This window comes from Marmota monax, unplaced genomic scaffold (assembly GCF_021218885.2).
Source record: "Marmota monax isolate L192 unplaced genomic scaffold, Marmota_monax_Labrador192_F-V1.1 WCK01_AAM20220418_F8-fsc00004, whole genome shotgun sequence".
Classification (NCBI taxonomy): Eukaryota; Metazoa; Chordata; class Mammalia; order Rodentia; family Sciuridae; genus Marmota; species Marmota monax.
Genome location: NW_026692881.1, coordinates 12,724,035 through 12,746,442, shown reverse-complemented (window position 1 = coordinate 12,746,442; position 22,408 = coordinate 12,724,035). Strand labels below are relative to the sequence as shown.

The window sequence follows — 22,408 nt, the reverse complement described above, 5'->3', positions numbered from 1 at the left end:
TCACTGATGTTGGGCTAAGGAAGCCAAGTAGACCCACACAGACAGTATGTTGTTTGGGTATGGGTGAATGTACACAGCTAAAGCATATTCTGTCTGGGGAAATTCAGACGTGTGAATTCCAGTCTGATACACAGCATCAATAACAGACTGTATATCAGTGTATCGCATCTGGATGGGAAATCCTGTGATCTGGATCAAAGACAGAACAACACACAAACCACATTACAATCATGGAGATAATCTGGAATTACTGGATGCAAAATGATCACATTACAATCATGGAGATAATCTGGAATTACTGGATGCAAAATGATCAAAGAAAAAGTAATCATAAAACAATTGTTCTATGGATGCTGATTATGTCCTAGTTTTATAGTGCTAAATGCTTCCCATACATATTTAATCCCAAAATGACCCTATGAGGTAGGTTCTATTTTAACAGCCACTTCACAGATAGAAAGGAGCATAACTAGGTCTGTCAGATAACAGAACATACACAATTAACTTGCAAAAAGCTGACAAGGATATTACTTGGCTTTACATATGAGGAATTTATTCAACAATGATTATATGTATTAAGTGACTACTGTGTGATAGTATAAAAGGGTTGTGGAATACAGTCCTATGTAGAATTATTTAATATTACTGTAATAAACAGTAATAAACCTCTTTATTTCAGCCTGAGATTGCCTACCTCAGGTGGATTTTCCTGGTCCTCAAATCCATTTACATGTCCTTCATATGTGATTGAGTACTGCAGCATCTCTCCATTCACTTACTTAATAAAATATATTGTAATTATCTGCTTTCTAGTCTAACTAGCCTATAATCTGTGTGAATGCACAAGATTGTATCTTTCTTGTTCACTGTCATAATTCCAGTGCCTGGCACGTAGAATAAAAATAATAGTTAACATTTAATATAAAAACATTTATCTAGGTTCTGGGTACAATATTGACTAATTTAATCCTCACCACAACCACAAAACAGCTTTTTTTTTTTTTAATCCCTGTTATCCAATGGGATGGAAGGTATAGTGAGGTTAGATAATTTTCCCTAGTGAGTGGCTACATCACTAGGATTTGAACACAGGGTACAGGGTTCAGTCCTGTTTTATTATTTTTGACTACGTATTATTAAATAGATAACTTTACATAGGAACTCAAAGTTTTAAACCTTGGTTTTTATTTTACTATGTTTTGCAGTTCACCCCTTTAATTCTATTAAAAACCAAGCAAAGTAAAAGCAACTTTCTCCTTATTTATGAATGAATAGTGCCTGCAGATCCCTCTCTTGAAGCCTAAGGACTCAACTGCCAACAGGTCCTTTACCTCTCAGGGAGTTTCCCTAGGATACATCTCATCTATTTGATGGTACAGGAAAGGAGTCTCACTCTTGTAAGTATGGGGTTTTCAAAAATCCACTGGACCAGTTTATAGGGAAGCGGAGGTAAAAGGATACCCAGATGCTGTAGAAGGAAAGGAGGACCCTAACAAATACCAAAAGCCCAACCTGTTTGCATGTGGACTTGCTGAGTTTGAGATGCCTCTTTACTATCCAAGATGTCACTAGACAAATGAATATAAGAAGGGAGGTCAAGAAAAAGGTCCAAGGGCTGGAGATGTGGCTCAAGTGGTAGTGCGCTGGCCTGGCATGCGCGAGGCACTGGGTTCGATCCTCAGCACCACATAAAAATAAATAAAGATACTATGTCCACCTAAAACAAAAAAATAAATATTTAAAAAAGAAAGAAAGATAAAGCTCCAGGCAGAATGTATACATTTGGGAGCAATTTGAATATGGGAGATATTGAAGCTTGCCTAGAATCCTCTTGCCCAGAATAACAGGGAGTCCAGTTTATTACTGGAGATCATTTTTCATTTTTCAGTTGCAATGTGTGTTCCTTTTGGGTATCATTTTTCAAATTTTGTAGTTCATATGTCATAAAACATGCAACTTGTCCCAAGAAAATGCCACACAATATGGTTCTATAATAATTGTTCACTACATTGGCAATTTCCTTGGTTTATAAGTAAGTACATTTTAATGCCATAGCATCTATCTTGTAGGACAAAGATAAAAGACACTTAAGAAATATTAAAGATTGCTATTTTTTTAGCAATGAACAACACAGATAACCCAAAGGTCATTAATACATTAAATTATATACAAACCCAATAAAATTGCATCAGTCTTTCAAATTCACTCTCTTCTTCTGATGAAACAAAGCTTCTTGTGCCAAGTTCCAGCTTAGGAAGAAGTTGTCGCAAAATAGAAATACATTGTCGATTCCAACGTGTTGGGTGTTTAGGTCTCCATTCCATGATCTTACACTTTAGAGTCCTTTCAATCCTAAGGTAAGAATGCAAAGATAATTCTGTGACAAATTACAACTCATTTAGTAAGTGTGATGAGAGGTTTTGTCATTCGATTCTTTAAGTATGAGAATGATGCTTTTTGGTCGTAAGAGGAAACCAGACCTCTTTAGCTAGGGTCGTCTGCCACCATTCACATTAATGAAGTTAGGAAGAAACAGGGTTTGGTTGGCTGGAGATTGGTTGGCCAGAAATTAGGTCTCTGGAGCACAACTCTTTTCTAGTTACCCGTGAGTAAGAAGCTGCTGAAAACATCTATTGCCCAACATCCCTACTCTGTAAGACCCTTCTTTGATATATGACATTGTTTTTCTAAGAATACAGAAACTCAGATATCTTGCCTGGGATGATGTTAACAGGGACAAGATTATTAGATCAGTTAATTTAGTAAGCAGAATTGAGAAGAAACCAGGCAATGGATTGATGGGTTTGATAATCAGCCTTCCTCTACAAGAATATAGCTCAGTGAGGGTTTATCGGTTAGAACAGTGCCTGGTTAGGAATTGTGCTGGGAAGAGGAGGGAAGGAAGAACAGTATGGTTGATGGGGACCTCCTGGGAAGCCTCTCTTCTGTGCAGGATGACTGTGTGGATTTAGTCTCTAACCACAGTGTGTATTACAAAAGCTGCTGGGAGTTTCTTCTTGGCTAGGTTTAATGGTGCAGTTAAATAGGTGGAGTTTGCAGTGGATCACAATAGTAGCTATTCTCAGAATCCCCTGCAGGGCTTTATCAGAATGTTTCACCTCCATATAATAATTCAAGAAGTCTGTACTGAGCCTGGGACATGTAATTAAAATTTTTAAAAATGTAAACTTGTGTGTGTGCGTGTGTACATGCGCACATGCCGAAGATTGAACCTAGTATCTCATGCATGCTAGGCAAGCACTCCACCACTGAGCTACATCTCCAGCCCCCTGAACCTATATTTTTAAATAGTTCTATAAGCAATTCTGATGAAAACCACTTCCTTACTACATTTCTTCTTCTTTTTAATTTTGTTGTTGTTGTTGTTAAAAACTGGCAAATGAGGAAAGAAAACAACAGAGGGTGAAGTGGATAGTGTTCCAGTGAGAAAAAGGAGTGGCCAGATGATTTTCATCACACTGTTCTGATTAGTTGGTAGTGGAGTATCTGCCAGGCTGCCGTGTGAGTAAGTCACTGGAGACAGTCAGACCCAAAAGCTTCTGATGCATTTAGATTAGAAGTGAGGCCCGGCTACAAAGTCTGTGACCCTTTGGACTTGACTGAACATTTCAAGGTACCTGCATGCAGTGACAGTAATACTGTTTCTATCATTCAAATGGGATGTTTTTACCATTCTCTGGGTCACTGTCATTTTCCTTTATGTCCTTCCAAGAAGCGTTAGCCCCTGCATTGTTATTAGCTTAGGTTCAACAGGCATCTGTGCCAGGAACTTTCCATCAGTGGCCTACAGTGTTCTCCCAAGTTAATTTGGACTATCCTTTCAAAGAGTGCCCTGGATGATAAGAGGGTTCGCTTTTCAATGTGTCTGTCAAGACACAGGTGGCTCAATGGAACTAATGGTTAATGTCTTTCTTTTCATGTTTCTCTTGGTGAATCTAACAGGTATTTTAAAAGGCTGGATTAGAGGAATGAAATGTGACTGAATAAGAGATTAACAGGAGACCACGGTACCTGTTCTTTAGATCTTCTACCATGCTTTTATTAGTATCAGAATAAATGATTTCTTCAGGCTGAAATACAGATGATTCAAAGTTAGGAAAGATTGTAGAGAGGCCAACTTTATATCACAGTTACCCCTGGGATGCTAAGACTAGGGGACCCAAGCCCATCTCTCACGGCAAAAACACTCCATCCTTTTGGTAAAACATAGATGACAGTATTTCCTTTGATTTCAACATTGCTTCAACACAGCAGGGGAGAGGGCGTGGATTTACCAAAAAAAAAAAAAATTTTTTTCCATGGGTAAGAGACCTTTCATCACCTCATTTATTCAAACAAGCATTTGACATGCATTGATTGTACCAAATAGACTTTGACAGCTGCACTGGTCTTTTATGCCTACTGTGACTTTGGCAAAGTTATCTGATCTCTCTGTTTTTTGAGTTTGTTACTTCCTCTTTAGAACAGGGACACTATTAGAATAGTGCCCACTGCTCTGGGATCTTGTGAAGATATTTTTGTGTGTGAAGATTTTTAAATAGAGTAGTATGTGTAAAGCTGGACACATGGAATACTCTATGAACATCAGACATTAATGCTATTGTTATTAGGCCTCTTCTAACAAGGTTTATCATTGTCCTTCTGAATGTTTGCTTCTTATACTTGGCGGGAGCCAATTCTTTGTACTTACATGTGCGTGCTTGTGCACTTAATCTCACACACACCCAGATCCATTTTACCCTCCCCCATCTCAGAGCTCTTGCCACAGGCCCACACTCCCAACAGCCCTGAAGCACAGTTCTTCCTTTTTCCTCAGGTTCGCCTCCTAGACAGAATTTTCTAGGAGGAGGGGAGGACTTCTCAAGTGCCCTCTCAACCCAACTCTTCCCTCCCTGCAGGGCTCACAAGAGTGAGAGCAAGGGGCTGGGTTTTGAGACTTAGGCAGCTGTAGGGACAGGGACAGATGTTCCTCTCACAAGTGGAATGAGGGTTCTACAAAAAGTGGGCAAAAGGGATAGGCCTAGAGGTTCCCCAAGCATGGCCCAGACCAGCAATCCTAGAGTTGGGAACTTGTTTGAAATACACTCTTGGCCCTCTCCTCATCAGAAACTCTGGAGTGAGGCCTAGTGATCTGTGTTTTAATGAGCCCCCCCCCACACACACTGGGGGTTCAGATGCCCTGCATGGTTGGCGAGCCATTAAATAACAGTCTCAGGCCCAGGAAGTCTCCTCAAGAGACAGAGAAAGGCAAGGATGAACTCCATTGTCTTTGCAGGGACAGCAGCTGTTCCACACACACCAGTGGACTGCATTCCCTGATTGTTCGCACCACCACTGTCTACCTTCCATCTTTCACCAGGCAACTGCTGTGGATGAGCTTGGCCCCTCCAGGTCCCACCCCGAGGCCTGGGAATGTTGACTTGGTAAGTTTACAGGATGTTTGTTGTTGTTGTTGTTGTTGTTTTGGCAAAGGCCACTTTCTTTCCAGGAAATCATGTCCCTCAATACTTCAAGAGGGTTTCCTTGTCAACCCCATCTCTGAATACCCACATGCTCATCATGGACACTCAAATTTGTGTTCTCGGTTGTATGTAACAGGCGGTGTTCACTTTAGATAGTGGTTTGTTCTGGGGTGAATGTGGCAAGGTGCAAGAACAAGGACCATTAACCCAGAGAAAAGAAATCAATGGAGATATAAATCCAACACCACTATAGGTTTTCTATTTGTACATTCAACTTGGTAGAGAGGTTTAGTTTCTACTGAGTCAGAAGGCTTTTTAAGAAGTTTACATAAGTTTGATCATGGCAGCCCTTGCCGTAGTGATGTTGGCTTTGACTGCCCTGGGGATAAAGGCCTGAATCCTTACCAGGACTCTGTTCAGCCCTGGCCGTGGCCATGTAGGGTAGTCAGCTCCTTGACAGACATCTCACCACCGCCAGTCTTCCCGCCTGCTGCTGCCCTCTCTGCTGGACCATTCTGATCCCTAACTTTCATGTAGGCAAGCTCCTGCCAATTCTTCCTTACTTAGCTTGTCACAGCTTTTCCCTGGAGCTCTGGGACTCCACTTCCTCAGGACCTCCTGCATGCTCCCAAAGCTTACTCATTTTTTATTTTTTAAATAGCACTGATCATTCACCACTTTTTTGTCTCCTTCTATTTCCTCCTCCAAGACCTCTAAGATGTATTTTTTCCCTTGGGGTACCCACACCTAGCAAAGCACTGACTCACAGCAGGAAATCAATTAATATCACCCGAATGAATAAGAGGATAATTGTGTATTGAACAAACAAAAACCTCATCTCTAAATAGATCACTGTCCTCCTACGAGGCAGTGAGGCTCTGGCCACAGTTGTGGGATGGGAAAGCAAGGCATGAGCTGTAAAGGCTCTAAATGTGTCTTGTTCAGGAGAGAGACAGAAGCATGTTTCCCCTTTTTCAAGACAATGTTTCAAACAGGAAACATAAAAATATGTATATATGCTTGATCTGCATGGAGAATGTTTAGAGGAAGCACAAGAAACAATGAACAGTAGTTTTTCTTAAAGGGTGGGAGAAAAACGTTGAACATGAGAGAAGCTCTTGCCTTTATAAACTCTGCTACTCTTCGAGGTGTCATCATGTCATGTACTGTTGTGTCATGTCCTGTCCCCCCTCCATTGTTCTTTTTTTTTTCAGTTGTAGGTGGACACAATACCTTTATTTATCTTTATGTGGTGCTGAGGATCAAACCCAGGGCCTCACACGTGCTAGGTGAGTGCTCTACCGCTGAGCCACAACCCCAGCCCACCACGACTGTTCTTTTTGATATTTTGGATTGTCTTGAATTTACAAGCATAGAGGAAGATGTAGTGGACATCCACTCAGCTATGTCTAATCTTTGCATTCATTCTTCCATATTTGTTCTAGATTTTTAAAAAATCTAGTACTTGAAGTACTACTGCTCCCTGATCTCATTCATTTATTTCTCCCCCCAAAGGTAACCACAAACCTGAATTTAGTATTTATCAGTCCCACAAATGCTTTTATACATCACTGTCTTTCTTCACACACACACGTGCGTGCGCACACGAGTTTTTAAAACTTCATATAAATGGTTTTGTATAATATGTATCATTTCACATATTTTTTTCTCTCTTTTTTTTAGAGAGAGAGAGAGAGAGAGAGAGAGAGAGAGAGAGAGAGAGAGAGAGATTTCAATATTCACTTTCTAGTTTTTCGGCGGACACAACATCCTTGTTCGTTTGTGGTGATGAGGATCGAACCCAGGCCGCACGCATGCCAGGCAAGCGCGCTACCGCTTAAGCCACATCCCCAGCCCCACATATTTTTTTATTTTGTTTAACATTACCTTTTTTTTTTGGTACTAGAGATTGAACTCAAGGGCGCTTTCCCACTGAGATACATCCCAAGTACTTCTTTTTTTATTTAGAGACAGGGTCTCACTAAGTTGAGGATCCTTTTGCCTCAGACTCCCAAATTTCTGGGTGCACTGCGCACCTGGTGTTTAACATTAAAAAAAAATATTCATACATGTCGATAGGCTTGGCTAGTGGTTCACAATATTGGCTACACACTAGAATCACCTGAGGGGCTTTAAAAAATATTGACGTATGGGTCTCACCCTCAGAAATTCTGATGGAACACATGTTCAAATTGAGAACTATGTTGAATTTATTCATATCTTTTTCACTGCTGTATGGAAGAGTTCATTCTATGGATACTTCACATCTCATGTACTAATTTTCTAATTGCTGAATTGTTTCCGATGTTTTGCTATTTAAGCAATCCTTTCATATAAGCATTGTTGTACTTCTCTCTCTGGGCGTGTTCCTCAAGGGTATCTATGCACAGATTTGAATTGGTGGATCACAGATTGAGTATCTTTAACCTTACCAGATACCATATTGCTTTCCAACATGATTACAACAATTTGCACTTCTACCATTTCTCTGCATCTTTGATAGTTGGTGTGATCACGGGTTTGTTTGTTTTGTTTTGTTTTTTTTTTTTTTTGGTCAATTTTATGGAAGCCAATACTGTTTTATTGTTTTGAATTTCCTGATTATGAGTGAAGGTAAGCTGTCTTTTGTCTATTTTGTTTTTGCCTATTTCCTGTTTTTTCTCTCTCTCAGCTCCTAGTTTGTGGACTTTGCAAATGCCTGTGTCCTGCCATACCATGGCCCTCAATCTAGAAATATCCGTGGGCATGATATTTGGAGTACCTTCCCAAAGTGAGACAGAGCACTTGACAGATTCGCTGGCCAAGACATCTAGGGATTGGGTCAGCTCCTGGCCTCCTGCCTCCTGAACCCCAGGCAGCACATTCTCAGGGGTTTTCCCCCATCTTCTTCCAAAAGTAGGGCAGTAGGGGAGCCACATCATAATTCTTGACTTCAAAATGTGATGCTTAATCTGGCTCCATGATTTTCCTGAGACATTTTCAGATCCTTGTTGCCATCCCTGCTTCAGCCTTACTGCTAATGTTTCCATCCTGTTTCCATTCCATGACATAACTACTGTTAGCCCAGATAAGCATTTTTGTGTTTGTTGATTTTACACTTGATGATCACCACGAATGTGGAGTAGGAAGGCTAAGTCAATGTCAGAACTTATTAACCTATCTTGAACATTATATGCTATGTTTATGATGAAATTTATATTTGAGATATTTTTTCTCAATTTCTTTTTTGCTGAAGATAGAGGAAGGAGTCAAAGTAATTCAAACACAGATGTGTTTGTGGATGACAAAGAAAACTAATTTTTGAAGAGCAGTGCCAAATAACTCAATAAGCAATCAATTATAAAATATAACAAGATCTGACACTAGAAGAAATGGTGACTGTCATACAGACACACCTAGAAAACATGACTTACCTGAATGCTTTGTGTTTTCATCCCCTGGAAACTTTTTGGAAACAACTGTTTCCAGAAACTTTCCTTTGAATAGTCAAAATGCACAGCCATTGGTGTGTTATTTTGTTGAATATTAAACCAGACCTATTAAAAGATGTAACATAAGGTCAGTTTGAGCCCATGGGAATACAAGGCCCTTAGTGATTAGGATGGAGTGAAATTTATAATCTTACTACTTCAATGAAGTGGCAGAAGCCAAACAGGGTCTGAGGCAGAAGCAGATCCCAGTGCTTTGTAATCATTGGTTCTCCACCTCAAAGGCTCTACAGAATCATCTAGGGGAGCTTTAAGGATAAGAGATTGTCCAACCCTTGTACCCCAGGGATTCTGATCGAACACGTCTTCAGACTTCTCCAGCTAACACGTTGCCATGGGCTGGGATGTAGCTCAGTGACAAAGCATCTGCCTTGCGTTCACAAAGTCCTGGGTCCAACCACCAGTTCCAAAAAAAGACACACACAAAAAAACCCTAACATATTGCCAGGATGAATCTTTTTTTTTTTTCTAGATATTTTTTGGTTGTCAAAAATAAACTAAATAAATGGACCTTTATTTTATTTATTTATATGTGGTGCTGAGAATTGAACCCAGTGCCTCATACACGCTAGGCAAGTGCTCTTCCACTAAGCCACAACCCCAGCCCACCAGGATGATTCTTGAGAACATAATTCAAAATAAGATCTACGCTGGATACTTGCATTTCTATCATTGAATAAGCAGTCTACACTTTGTAAGGGACAAAATGGATCAAACTTCTTGTGGCATTGCCCAGTTGATGGATTCCAAAGCAAATATTCATCAATTTCTTGAGTTAATACATAAGCCACATGTCCCTGTATAAGAAAAAAGATTAAAAATCTTTTTTTTCTTTTGTAATTTTGGGAATCAAATCCAACCCAGGGCTTCACACATGTTAGGAAAGTACTCTACAACTGAGCTACATCCTCATCCCTTGAAGTCCTTTTTGATGGATTTAACTAACTTCTGTATGTGGGAATTGTAATTTAATAATTCCAGTTTTTAAAAGAAATTTTTAAAGGGCTTTCACATTTTTTTGAAAAGGAAAAAACAAACCCCTCAAAGCTCCATAGATGTGTAGGCCAGGTTAGCATGAGAATTCAAATGAAAAAACTTATGTGCTAGTGCCGCCATGCCTGGTCCTGCAGGTGCACCCTAACTGCAATACAGAGTTACTCTAGCCGAGTCAGTGTATTACAATGGATTTCCAACAGATGGCACTAAAGTTTTGAGGCAGGGGCCCTTTTGTCTAATTCACACAGGGTGCTCTATTAACCAGCCCCACTAGGGTTAGAGTATATTTAAGACTGAGGGTGAACATCAGGCTGAGTTATGCAATAGAAACTGCTTTGAGATTCTGACAGAACCACAAAAGAAGTCAAAAAGTCACTAAATTAAATTTGAGAACAAGATTTGGAATCAGAGGCTAAAGCGAAAGTATAAAGGAAACCGGACTGAGGAATAAAAACAAGTCATATTGTTATTCTGCGGTATAATACTTTCTTAGCAAAAGAATAAATATGTCAGGTAATAAAAAAATAGTAATAATAGCATTTAAAATATTTTATGCATTTATATGTATTGAGCACTATGGTAAGAATTACACTGACTTTCTCACTTTAAGACACTCCCAATTTTGTGAGGTATGGATGTTTATTATGCCCGCCTTCCAAATGAAGAATCAGAGGTCAAGGGACTTGTTGGGGTAAAGGAAAGTGGAATTATCCCAGGTCTGTCAGTAGATAACTGAGGCTCAAAGAAGCAAAACAGCTGACATTATACAAATAGTAAGTGGCACTACAGGGTTTTAAACCCCTGTCTGATTGTGCCCCAAACTCAGGGACAAAATTAACTTAACATTAAATTAACTCCAAAGCCCTCGTTCTTCATCATTGTGTTCAGCTTCTCTCTAGTAAAGAGGAGGCTGCCCCTTCACCACACAGCTAGCTGAAACCCAGGGCTGCCTCCCATCTCATTGGTTCCCAGGTACAAATGCAAAGATTTGTTGAAATACTGTTGGCTGTTTACTGCCACCCAGTGGCCCTTAAAACTACAGCAGGGGATAATATGGGAAATCAACCCCAGGCTGGCTGTTCGTTAACACTTGATACAGAAATAATAAGCTATGTCAAGAGAATATAATGAAGTAAGTGACCATAAAAAAAACACCCAAAAATCCAGAGTGAAAAATTTACACTTAAAAAGACATTCATGGTAGGGTTGATCCAAAAAGACAGCTTCCTGGAGGTATGAATTCAGGAGAAGTAAATACATTAAGCTGTAAAAATTTCAGATAGGCAATGAATTTCTAGCCCGTTCTTATAGATAAAATCCTGGAAAATGGGTCATTATGGAAATTATTTGTTAAACATCTTAAAATATAATATTAGAACACAGAATAATGATGTTGGTAATGATGGATTGATAACAGCCACCACAACTTCACTAAAACTAATGCTACATAATCCCATCATCACCACAATTTATTGTGTATTTGCCATTAACAGATGTTGGGAAAAGTATAAACGGCAGCCATACCCCAGAGAAAAAAACCCCAACATGGCGCCTAAGGACCTCTTCTTCCTACCTTCTTCTTTTCTGCAGTGGCGCGAAAAGTTCCCGCCCCTGTGAACTCTCCCGCTGGCGCCAATTTCAAATCTCGCTGGCGGGGAACCTTAGCCCCAATGAGAACTAATTCCTGGGCTCTGGAGCTGATATCTGGAAGAACTTGCCAATAAACGGGTTGCCTGCCATTTATCTAAGCCCTACCATCTCCCCCTTAGTTCTATATAAGCACACAGCTTTTTGCAATAAAATTGGAATTCTCCCGGCGAAGTGTCTTTGCGTGGGGAATTCTTTCAACAGGTGCTATTCTCAGTGCCTTATATGTACTAGGTAATTTAATATTCCTAGAAAACTCAAGAAGTAGCACTATTTTTGTGAACCAACATTATCCTCTTAATTTAATTATTTGCCCATGAAATTCCCTAATTAGCTTGCAAAAAGATGAAAACTTGGGGCTGAAGTATTTTAAACTTGCAGCTGAAATCTGACTTAATTTTGCTCTCACTATTTCAGCACTTACTTCTAATAATGAGGTTCCCAGGAGGACCAGTGCCTTCTTTCCAAAATACAGAAAGAAATTACAGAGAAGGATGGCATGCTCTTCCTTATTTCCAAGGGCCAAACTGATGCAGCGCTAAGGCAAAAACAAAAAAAGGCAACAAGAATAGCAACAACAAAGGAAGAAGAAGAAAAGAGAAAGGAAGGAAGGAAAGAAGGAAGGGAAGGTTGAGTAATACATGCATCCAAAAAATGCAGGTAGGGCCTTCTGCACCCTCCAGTTCTAAACATAATTATATTTTAAACCATGTTGCGAAGATGACAGCAAAGCAGAAAGCTCTGGTTTTGTTAGGCATTAGAAGAAAACATTCACTTAGAACACTGGGGTCACCCCACAGTGTGGGGACACAGTGTAGATATTGTAGAGTGCCTAGATAAATTGCATCCAAAATAGGATTTTTTTTTTTTTTTTTTAGGACAAATATTAAGCTGCTCTAGACAAGCAGGAACATATAAATTAGTATTGTGAGGAACCTTATCAAGCAGGGAATGGCATAGCGTTTGGGGGTTGGGTAACCCTTTGGACAATGGAACTACATTCTGTCCTGTACCAATATAATACTCAACTTAAAGGGAGGAAGAAATCTGAGCCGAAAGAATGATTCAAAGAGCTGGGCAGCTGAGCACGGTGTAAGATCAAATACAGGGGGCCTAGTAAGGTGAGGCACAAGCAGAGGTGGCAGACTAGTGGTTTATAGCCTAGATTTTATCTACAGGTATGTTTTGCTTTGTCCCTAGAATGTTTTTTTTTTAATAAAAGGAAAATTTCTATAAAACTCTGTTTCTAGTTTCTGTTGAAAAGAATTACAAAGATCTACCAAATATGTGTGCCCAAATGTTTAAATGCAAAATACTCCATTTATATGTGAAAAAAAAGTGTGTGTATGTTTGTGTGTGTGTGTGTGTGTTTCAGTGCTGGGGATCAAACCCAGCGCCTTATACCTGATAGGCAAGCACTCTTTCACTGAGCTATACTGCAGGCTAAAGCAGCTTCGCTTTAGCTGAGTCATGTGATCTTGTTCATTTCAGTCCCCAGAATGCCAACGAGATGGGGGGTGGGGTGGGGGAGGGAGCCAGCGAACTCTTGGTATCAGCAATTTACCAATGGGTATAAGCATTTTGATGTTTTAACAACTGACATGGCCATGTTAGTATGCACAGGCTGAATGTGATCATGTGGGATGGAAGGAAAATGGTAAGAAGGCCCTTCTGAAAGAATAATGTGAACACAAGAGCTAAAAGGAGATGGAGAGTCTTTGAGGAAGTCCCCCTGACTGAATTTCATGGCAAGAAGAGGGAGAGAATAAACGAATGTAAATATTTTCTTTCTGAGTTCCAAATGTTTTGCATTTAGTCCTTTCAAAACTTCTTTATGATATAGATGAGGAAACTAAGGTCCGATGAGGTTGCATAATTTTTCCTGGATCGTGCAACTTTCAAGTCATTAAATTATGATTTGAATCCAGGTTCATTTGACTCCTAAAACTGTATATTAGGTGGGAACCAATAATTTTTATCTTGAAAAATTTAATCATATGTTCTGGAGCATCTTGTGGCTGGTGACTTCATCAGTGGGAAAACATTAATCAGGAGGAATCCCAAGCCTGTAGCAACCTCCTGTTTATGTGCATCATTTGGGTTGGAAGACTCGAATACTAGTATTTGCTGGAATAATTACTTTTAGCTTAGTCTCTTTCAGTGTTCTATAGGATTATAATATCCTTGAACACATTCAGATTAAAGAGTCTCAGAAGAGTACAGACTGAATAACACCTTTCTAAATTCCACCAGGTTTGAATTACTGGAGCTTGATACCTAATCATGTGCATATGTCTCCCTTGGTCTCCTTTAGCAGAAGGCAGAGAAGCTGACCTATTAAGTTAGCTCTGTGCACCCTAAACCCATTTTAGCTCAAACTCAGCCCCTAAATTATTCTAGATTAAGTGCCAGATTAAGTGCTGCTAAACTGAAAGCAGCATCCAAGTGATAAGCAGAAGAATAAATAAGAACTAGGTTTCCTTCTATATTCAGGGAGGTTACAATTAGAATATATGAATACAGGGTATGGGATATAGGGTGAATTCAGGAGTAATTAAATATAATCTAAGGTGTTATGGAAGAACCACTAAAATTAGGGTTGCCAGATTTAGGAAAAAAACATAGGATGTTCAGTTAAATTTGAATTTTACACAGATGAGTAGCTTTTTAATATGAGTATGTTCCCAATATTGTCCAGGACCTATATTTGTTTGGCAATCAGTCTAAAGAGAATTTTAATCCAATTGCTAAGGAAGAGCAGTACTAGATGAGCTCTTCATTCAGATCAGGGGAGTGGGGAAAGCTTTGGGAAGGTGGTGATGTTTGCTATAGACTTCAGCCTGACCACATCCATAGTGACAAGCTTTACTGCTCTCTCAAGAATGTCATAATATTGCACTCCTGAAATTTTCATTGAATCAAAATATTCATGGGCTACCACTTGAATGTTGAAAAGATTTCTGACTTTGATGAATTATTTCTGTAGGTTGCTACAGAGCTGAAATTGATACATAAATTTATCAAATACTTTTAAATTTCACAAGTACTAAATACATAATATTTTAAAAAAGAAAAGTAAGAAATATATTTTAATTACAAAATGTAATCTGTTACCTCCGATGTTATCCATATATCACAATCAGCATTTTCATCCAGTGTGTCAGGCATAAAAGGAATCAAAGACACAAATCGAGCAATGAGGTCCTAGAATCACATTAACATTTACTGAGTGTGAACTCCATCACGAGCACAGTGCTTTGCAAACTTTATCTCATTTAGTACACATCTCATATAGTATATTCTACAGACATTATTATTATTCTAGTTTTAAGGAAGAAGAACCAAACTTAAAACTGATAAGATATTTGATTAGGGTCACACAGCTAATACATAATGTGGATCCTGTGGGGATGAAGCACAGATGCCCTGACTCCAGAGTGCACATTAGTAATCAAATTTTATTATAATAAATTATTCAAAATTAAACATAACAATATGCATCAAATTAAATATTCACCATAAAGTACAAATGTTAAAAAATTAAAAAGATGTTGCAAAATAGCAAATGTTTGATTTGCTTTTAGGTTCAAAGACTGAATTGGTTTTCTCAATGTAAGCTTGTTATAAGCTATACTATATGCATCAACATTAAACATATAGTAGAAAGTACAAATGTTAAACTTTTTAAAATGTTTGCTTTTAGGTTCAAAGCCTGAATTTATTTTTTTCCAATGTAAACTTGTTATAAGCTGCTGCCACAAAAGATAGTGGTGCAGTCTGCTTTCTCAAATAGCAAAATTTCTACTGTCAAATTTCCCCCATAGGGTGCTGGAGACAAGGATGCAGAGAAAGGGAAGAAGGGAGAAAGGATTATATTCCTTTGTATTAAGCAAATAATAATAAGTTAACACAGAAAGCTCATTATCATTTTCATTAATATACAGTAGCTGCCATTTATGCACTATTATGACCTTTTACACTGGTGGCTCCATGCAATTAATACATATGGTTCACAGTCCTTGACAAGCAAAGAAGTTAAGATTTATTTATTTAGGGACAGGGGTTGTGGCTTAGTGGTAGAGCACTTGCCTAACACATGAGGGGTGCTTGGTTCGATCCTCAGCACCACATAAAAATAAAAATAAAGGTATCGTGTCCAACTACAACTAAAAATTTTTTTAAAAAAGATTTATTTATTTAAACATAAAAGATAGCCTTTGATATAAATCTGAGAACTCTATTATCTCCTGGACACTTAGGCAGGAAGAAACAGATAAGCAGATAATAGCAAAAAGCAACATGAATCAGGACTTTCGATTTTAACTTAAAGGGAACTTTATAAGTCACATATACTATATAACTGACATATACTATAACTATTCAGAGGAAGGACAATTGACTAGATTAAACCCAAATAAACAAAAGGCATATGTGATTCTTCATAGATACTCTTTAATCACAGCAAAATTGTTTTAAAATAATTGTTACTTACAAGTGTTGCATTAGAATCATGAAGAAATGTATCCAGGAGTTGTCGAGGTGGATTTAATGCCTTGATATATCTTGTTACTAATATCTGTATCCCTTCATCATTAAAAACAGTAGTTATGATTCTTCTGTTGGGAAACATTAGTTTACAATTTTTTTTAAAAACCCGTGCTCTCTGCAAAACATCTATTTGGTCTGAAAACTAGAATAAAATTGAAAGTATTTCAGCATTGTACTATATTATTCCCAAAGGAAAATAACAAGAGCCAATGTTTATTTTTGTCAGCTCTGAAATTATTATTGATTTTTGAAATAATTTACCCTTCTTTGATGATGTATTTAAAATAAATTCAGTGTAAGACCTACCTTATCTAGTTTTGGATTAAAGGCAATGTATGATATTTGAGGTTCAATAGTAGCAAAAATATTTAAGAAGGTACATTCTTTAAAATTCTGCCCATTGTAATAATCTTCTTTAGGCGATACGTAAGTCTTACTCCAAGTGTACCCAAGTAAAACTGGTGGAATATTTACTTGAAATGTTCCACTAATCTGAAAGAACATTGACATAATAATTATGTATGATAAAAATCAACATCAATTATATTATAGTCAAATATATTATAGCCCAGCCCTGTCTCCTCTGCAAGAGGGAACAGGCTTGTACAGGTAATTGAGAATGACCAGGTTCTCTGCGATGTTCTACAGATACTTTTGACACCTTGGGTCCTGCCTAAAATGTACTTGGGAAGGAGTGAGAAAGAGATGAATCAAGGAAGCCAATTACTTTTGCTGAGCCAATTACCTCAGCAAAAGAAACAATAAGAGAGGTAAATAGGGAGCCTACATCCTGGGAACAAATCTTTACTCCTCACACTTCAGATAGAGCCCTAATATCCAGAGTATACAAAGAACTCAAAAAATTAGACAATAAGAAAACAAACAACCCAATCAACAAATGGGCCAAGGACCTGAACAGACACTTCTCAGAGGAGGACATACAGTCAATCAACAAGTACATGAAAAAATGCTCAACATCTCTAGCTGTCAGAGAAATGCAAATCAAAACCACCCTAAGATACCATCTCACTCCAGTAAGATTGGCAGCCATGAGGAAGTCAAACAACAACAAGTGCTGGCGAGGATGTGGGGAAAAGGGTACACTTGTACATTGCTGGTGGGACTGCAGATTGGTGCAGCCAATTTGGAAAGCAGTATGGAGATTTCTTGGAAAGCTGGGAATGGAGCCACCATTTGACCCAGCTATTCCCCTTCTTGGTCTATTCCCTAAAGACCTCAAAAGAGCATGCTACAGGGACACTGCTACATCGATGTTCATAGCAGCACAGTTCACAATAGCAAGACTGTGGAACCAACCTAGATGCCCTTCAATAGACGAATGGATAAAAAAAATGTGGCATTTATACACAATGGAGTATTACTCTGCATTAAAAAATCACAAAATCATAGAATTTACAGGGAAATGGATGGCATTAGAGCAGATTATGCTAAGTGAAGCTAGCCAATCCCTAAAAAACAAATGCCAAATGTCTTCTTTGATATAAAGAGAGTAACTAAGAACAGAGTAGGGACGAAGAGCAGGAGAAGAAGATTAACATTTAACAGGGATGAGAGGTGGGAGGGAAAGGGAGAGAGAAGGGAAATTGCACGGTAATGGAAGGAGACCCTCAGGGTTATACAGTGGAGGGGGTAGAGAGAGAGGAGGGGAGGGGAGGGGAGAGGTGGGGAGGGGGGAGGGTGGAGGATGGGAAAGGCAGCGGAGCACAACAGACACTAGTATGGCAATTTGTAAATCAATGGATGTGTAACTGATGTGAATCTGCAATCTGTGTATGGGGTGAAGGTGGGAGTTCATAACCCACTTGAATCAAAGTGTGGAATATGATATGTCAAGAAATTTGTAATGTTTTGAACAACCCACAATAAAAAATTAAAAAAACAAAAAAAAAAACCCAAAAAACAAAAAAAAACAACAACAAAAAAAGGAAGCCAATTACTATGCCATAGTGATAAAAGTGCTTGAAAAATCTAATTTAGGCTCACAGAAGATGCTTAACGATTATGTTATATTTTGAACTGGTCCCAGAAGGAGGAAACAATGTTATAGCAGGAAAGATGACCTGAAGTCCACATGACAAGGGAACGTGTGTGTGTGTGTGTATGCACACATGAGAGTGTGAGAGACATCACCCAGTGGAATAGATACTGCCCTGATGTTCACTTTATACCTAAGGAAACTGAGGCTCAGATTGTTGAAGTAATTGCTGGAAGACTACAGAACCAATGAGTTGTAGAGCCAGATGACAACCCAGGTTTATCCATCTCTGAAGCCACATTCTTGCCTACCTCCTGTCTAGCTTCAGAGAGTAGCTGCAGGGATTGACCAGTGTAGGAAGTCTGTACCTCCAACAATGTATATCCCTGTCACTCTTTATTTGCAGCTTGCTCCCTCATGACATCATGTGGACTACACGTTATGCAGGCACTTCTGCTCTCCTACCTAGTATCCATTCTCTCTTCCTTTCTTATCAACAGTTTTAGTTGGTAATATGACAGCCAGGTAGGGGCCATGTCACATAAGTAAGATGCAAGCAGAAGTCCACTGGGGTTTTCTAAGGAAACTTCTGTTTTCCTAGTTAGGCACTGCCAGATTGCTTCTCCCTGTCTCCTGCTGCAACATAGATATGAGGCTAGAGTTGCAGTGAACATTTTGCAATTAAGAGAATGAAAGACATATAATAATAATACTGGGAAAGAAAAACAAGTTGCTTAGATTCTTGATTCTTGATGATATCCTGGAACTGCTGCACTGGCAGTGCAGTAGACCCCCATACCTACTGTTAAGTTTTCTGTCACATATGGCAGAGTGCAGTCCTAGCTAACACACACCTGATTCTTTCTCACTCAAATGCCTTTATTTGCTTGAGAAATTCAACTTCAAGAATTTGATTCAAAAGTCATCTCCAGTAAAGGCTTCCTTGACCTCCCATTCTTCTCTTAGCCAACACCAACCTCTCCAAGCCCTGACTAGAGCCCAGAAAGGGTAAAGCACTACTATATATGTTTTCATAGTACACCTCTCATGCCTCTACTAAAGCTTGACAGCATAACGCATATTACCAACATGTTGGTTTTATTCTGTAGATAGTGAACTCATAGAACTTATTCTGTAGACAGTGAATGCTTTCTTGGCATTCTCCTGCCAGGTAACCCAAGAGCAGAGCTCTCTGAGGGTATCAGAGAGACCAGTTCTAGTCATCAGTCTCATCATTATTTAAAAACAATGCCCACAAAATGAAATTCTTGGGAGTCAATGATTATAGAGCAATACCATTAATCAGAATGTTTCATAAACCCAGTCTCAAAAAATTCACATATGCAAATATGAATGTTGCTTTAAGACCTAAGGTTAGTTATTCTTTCTCAGTAAATGCTCTAAAGATATAAGAAATAAATTTGTGGGCATATCCTGTTCTGAAGAGAGTCAAAACCCTCAAACACTCTGAACCTCCAAGAACTCTCCTACAGGATCATTTCAACTAACTTTCCAACCAGTAGATCACAGAATCTAATTTAAAAACAATAGAAAGCATTTTCATTAACCAAAAATAATTAGCAAAGAACCATTTTCATACCTCAGATTGTTGCAGAAGAGCAGAGAAAGGTAAGACAATGGAACCAAGCCAGTTTTTTCTTAAATATGAGTGACAAGTACAGCTCTTGAGACAGTTATCCTATTAAAATAAATTAAAATTAAATTTACTAAAATAAAGTTTCTATTACTTAATGTCATGTGATGAGCAGTTTCAAAAATCCATAGGTCATTAAAATAATTTTTAATTCTCTTTTTAAAAGAAACCAAAAGCTAAAAAGAAATATATTTTTCTTGCTTTTTAATTAATTAAAAGATAATTGACTATTTAAAGCAAAAATATGACATGTGTAGTTTATGATATTTATAAGTAAAATATATGACAATATTAGCACAAAGAATAGGAAATTTCACAATAGTCCATTCTTCCAATAGATGTGGAGTGGTACTATGTTTTATAAAGGTAACATGTGGTAAGTTAAAAAATATATGGTAAACCCTACAACAATACTTAACAAAGAATCATAGCCAATAAGCCAGTGGTAGAAATAAAATGGAATTACAAAAGTACTGTATCAATTCAGAAGAAGGCTGTTGAGAGCCACAGCCAAAGGGGCCCCAGCAAACTTCCAGCTGCCAGCAAACTTCCAGCTGCTGGCTGATGATTGGCTCACAGCGGCCCCAGCAACATCTAGCTGATTGGCTCCTCGGCCCCAGCAACATCTAGCTGATTGGCTCCTCTGCGGTGATGCTCATTGGGCTGTTTCCCTGCCCTTTCAGACCACGGAGCTGCTCATTGGGGGACTTTTTTGGCTCCGCCCACGTGACCCAGCCAATTGGCCTCAAGAGCAGGAGGATTGTGGGAGGTGGAGAGAAGCTTGTGTGGGAGAGAGAGGCTTGTGGAAAGCCGGTTGTGGCAGTTGAGGCTCTGAGGGTTTTTCCTGAGAGGCTGTTTTGTTTGGCGTGTGTGGTTCTAAAAATAAAGTTAGTTTCTTTTGACAAGTGGCTCCTGATTGTGCCCAGCCAGACTGCGGCATTTGGTGGCTCGCACGGGGAGCGACTGAGGGTAAGTGAAACTGCTCGCCCCTGAGGGCAGGGCGAGAGGATGGGTAGCCATTTTAAGATTCCTCTTTTATTTTGCTTCACTTTTGTTTTAAGTTGCCTGTCCCTGGAGATGAGTGAGACGGAAGAAAAACCGCTCACATCTGAGGAAAAACTATTTACGTCTGAGGAACAGATAGGGAGAAAGGACGGATGCACATGTCAGGAGGATAGAAAGGCTATAATGACTTTTTGTTGTTCCCTTTTTATTTCATTCTGTCTCGGTTTTGTTTGGCGTCATCTTGTTGGGTTGTATTATAGTAGAAATATGGGATCAGAAATTAGTAAAAAACAAACTGAAAGAGTGTTAAGTAAATTGTTAGAGGAAGGAGGCATCCCAGTAAAATCAAGAGCAGTCAGGGCATACGTTGATACAATACAAAAATGTAGCCCATGGCTTTTTAAGGAGGAGTTGTTAAATATATCACAATGGAACCATCATGGTGAAGATTTAAAAAGAATAGAAAAGAAAAGCTCAGGGACTCTGCCAGTTGGCACATTGCCATTGTGGACATTCGTATCTTGTTTGCTTAGTCCAAAGCCTTCAGTTCAGACAATGGTAGAGGAAGGAGAAGACATAATGATTCAAGTAAAAGAGAAGGTCTCTCAAGTTAGTCAGACAGAGGAAAAGATTCAAGTAAAAGAGAAGGCCTCTCAAGCTAGTCAGACAGAGAAAGAAAGTGTAAAACAGAAAAAGCCATCAGGGGGAAAGTTACAACAGGAGACTGCTACTAACACCTTTCTATCACCAGAGGGTGTAAGTGTCCAACCAACAGCACCACCTCTACAGGAGACTGCTACTAACACCTTTCTATCACCAGAGGGCGTAAGTGTCCAACAAACAGCGCCACCTCCATATGCTGGGAGGCCCCCAACCCCCGCAGTTGATAGTTGGGATCCTGAGACAAGATCTCAAATATTAACATGCCCTGTATTTGAGGCAGGAGGGCAGCGATTTTACCAAGTTTTAAATTTCAAAACAGTGAAGCAGCTAAAAGAGGCTGTAACAACCTATGGTCCTCAAGCACCCTTCACTGTAAGCATGGTCGAATCCATTAACAACTTGAACATGACGCCAGCAGATTGGGCTAATATGTGTAAAGCTGTGCTAAATGGAGGACAATACCTGTTATGGAACGTTGCCAATGAGGAATTTTGCAAGGAGACGGCTAGGCGAAATGCAGCAGCTGGTTATCCTCAGAGAAATCTAGATATGTTGTTAGGAAAGGGACCTTATGAGGATCAGCAGCAACAAATTGCATATGATCCTGGCGTATACGCACAAATTGCTGCAGATGCAATTAAGGCATGGAAGACTTTACAAGGACATGGAGGTTTACAAGGTCAATTATCTAAGGTAATACAAGGAGCTAATGAACCTTATGCTGAATTTGTAGATAGGCTTATTCAAACAGCTACCAGAGTTTTGGGGAATACAGAACAAGCAATGCCATTACTAAAACACCTGGCTTATGAGCAAGCGAATCGTTGGTGCAGAGATATCATTAGACCATGGAAACATGAAGATTTAAACACATATATTAAATTATGTAGAGACATTAATGAACAAGAGCAAGTCGTGGCAGCTGCAG

General features: G+C 39.0%; 1 protein-coding gene across 1 annotated transcript in view; it reads right to left on the bottom strand.

The window, feature by feature from the left end:
• The window catches only part of Cc2d2b (coiled-coil and C2 domain containing 2B), a 97,306-nt gene continuing 74,898 nt past the window's right edge, over window positions 1–22,408 (bottom strand). The window contains 10 exon segments of the mRNA XM_046450348.2: window positions 1–189; window positions 2,175–2,352; window positions 4,033–4,091; window positions 8,897–9,019; window positions 9,634–9,768; window positions 12,039–12,152; window positions 14,729–14,818; window positions 16,107–16,304; window positions 16,469–16,654; window positions 19,759–19,857. Of these exon segments, the coding sequence (XP_046306304.1) occupies window positions 1–189; window positions 2,175–2,352; window positions 4,033–4,091; window positions 8,897–9,019; window positions 9,634–9,768; window positions 12,039–12,152; window positions 14,729–14,818; window positions 16,107–16,304; window positions 16,469–16,654; window positions 19,759–19,857 (1,371 nt within the window).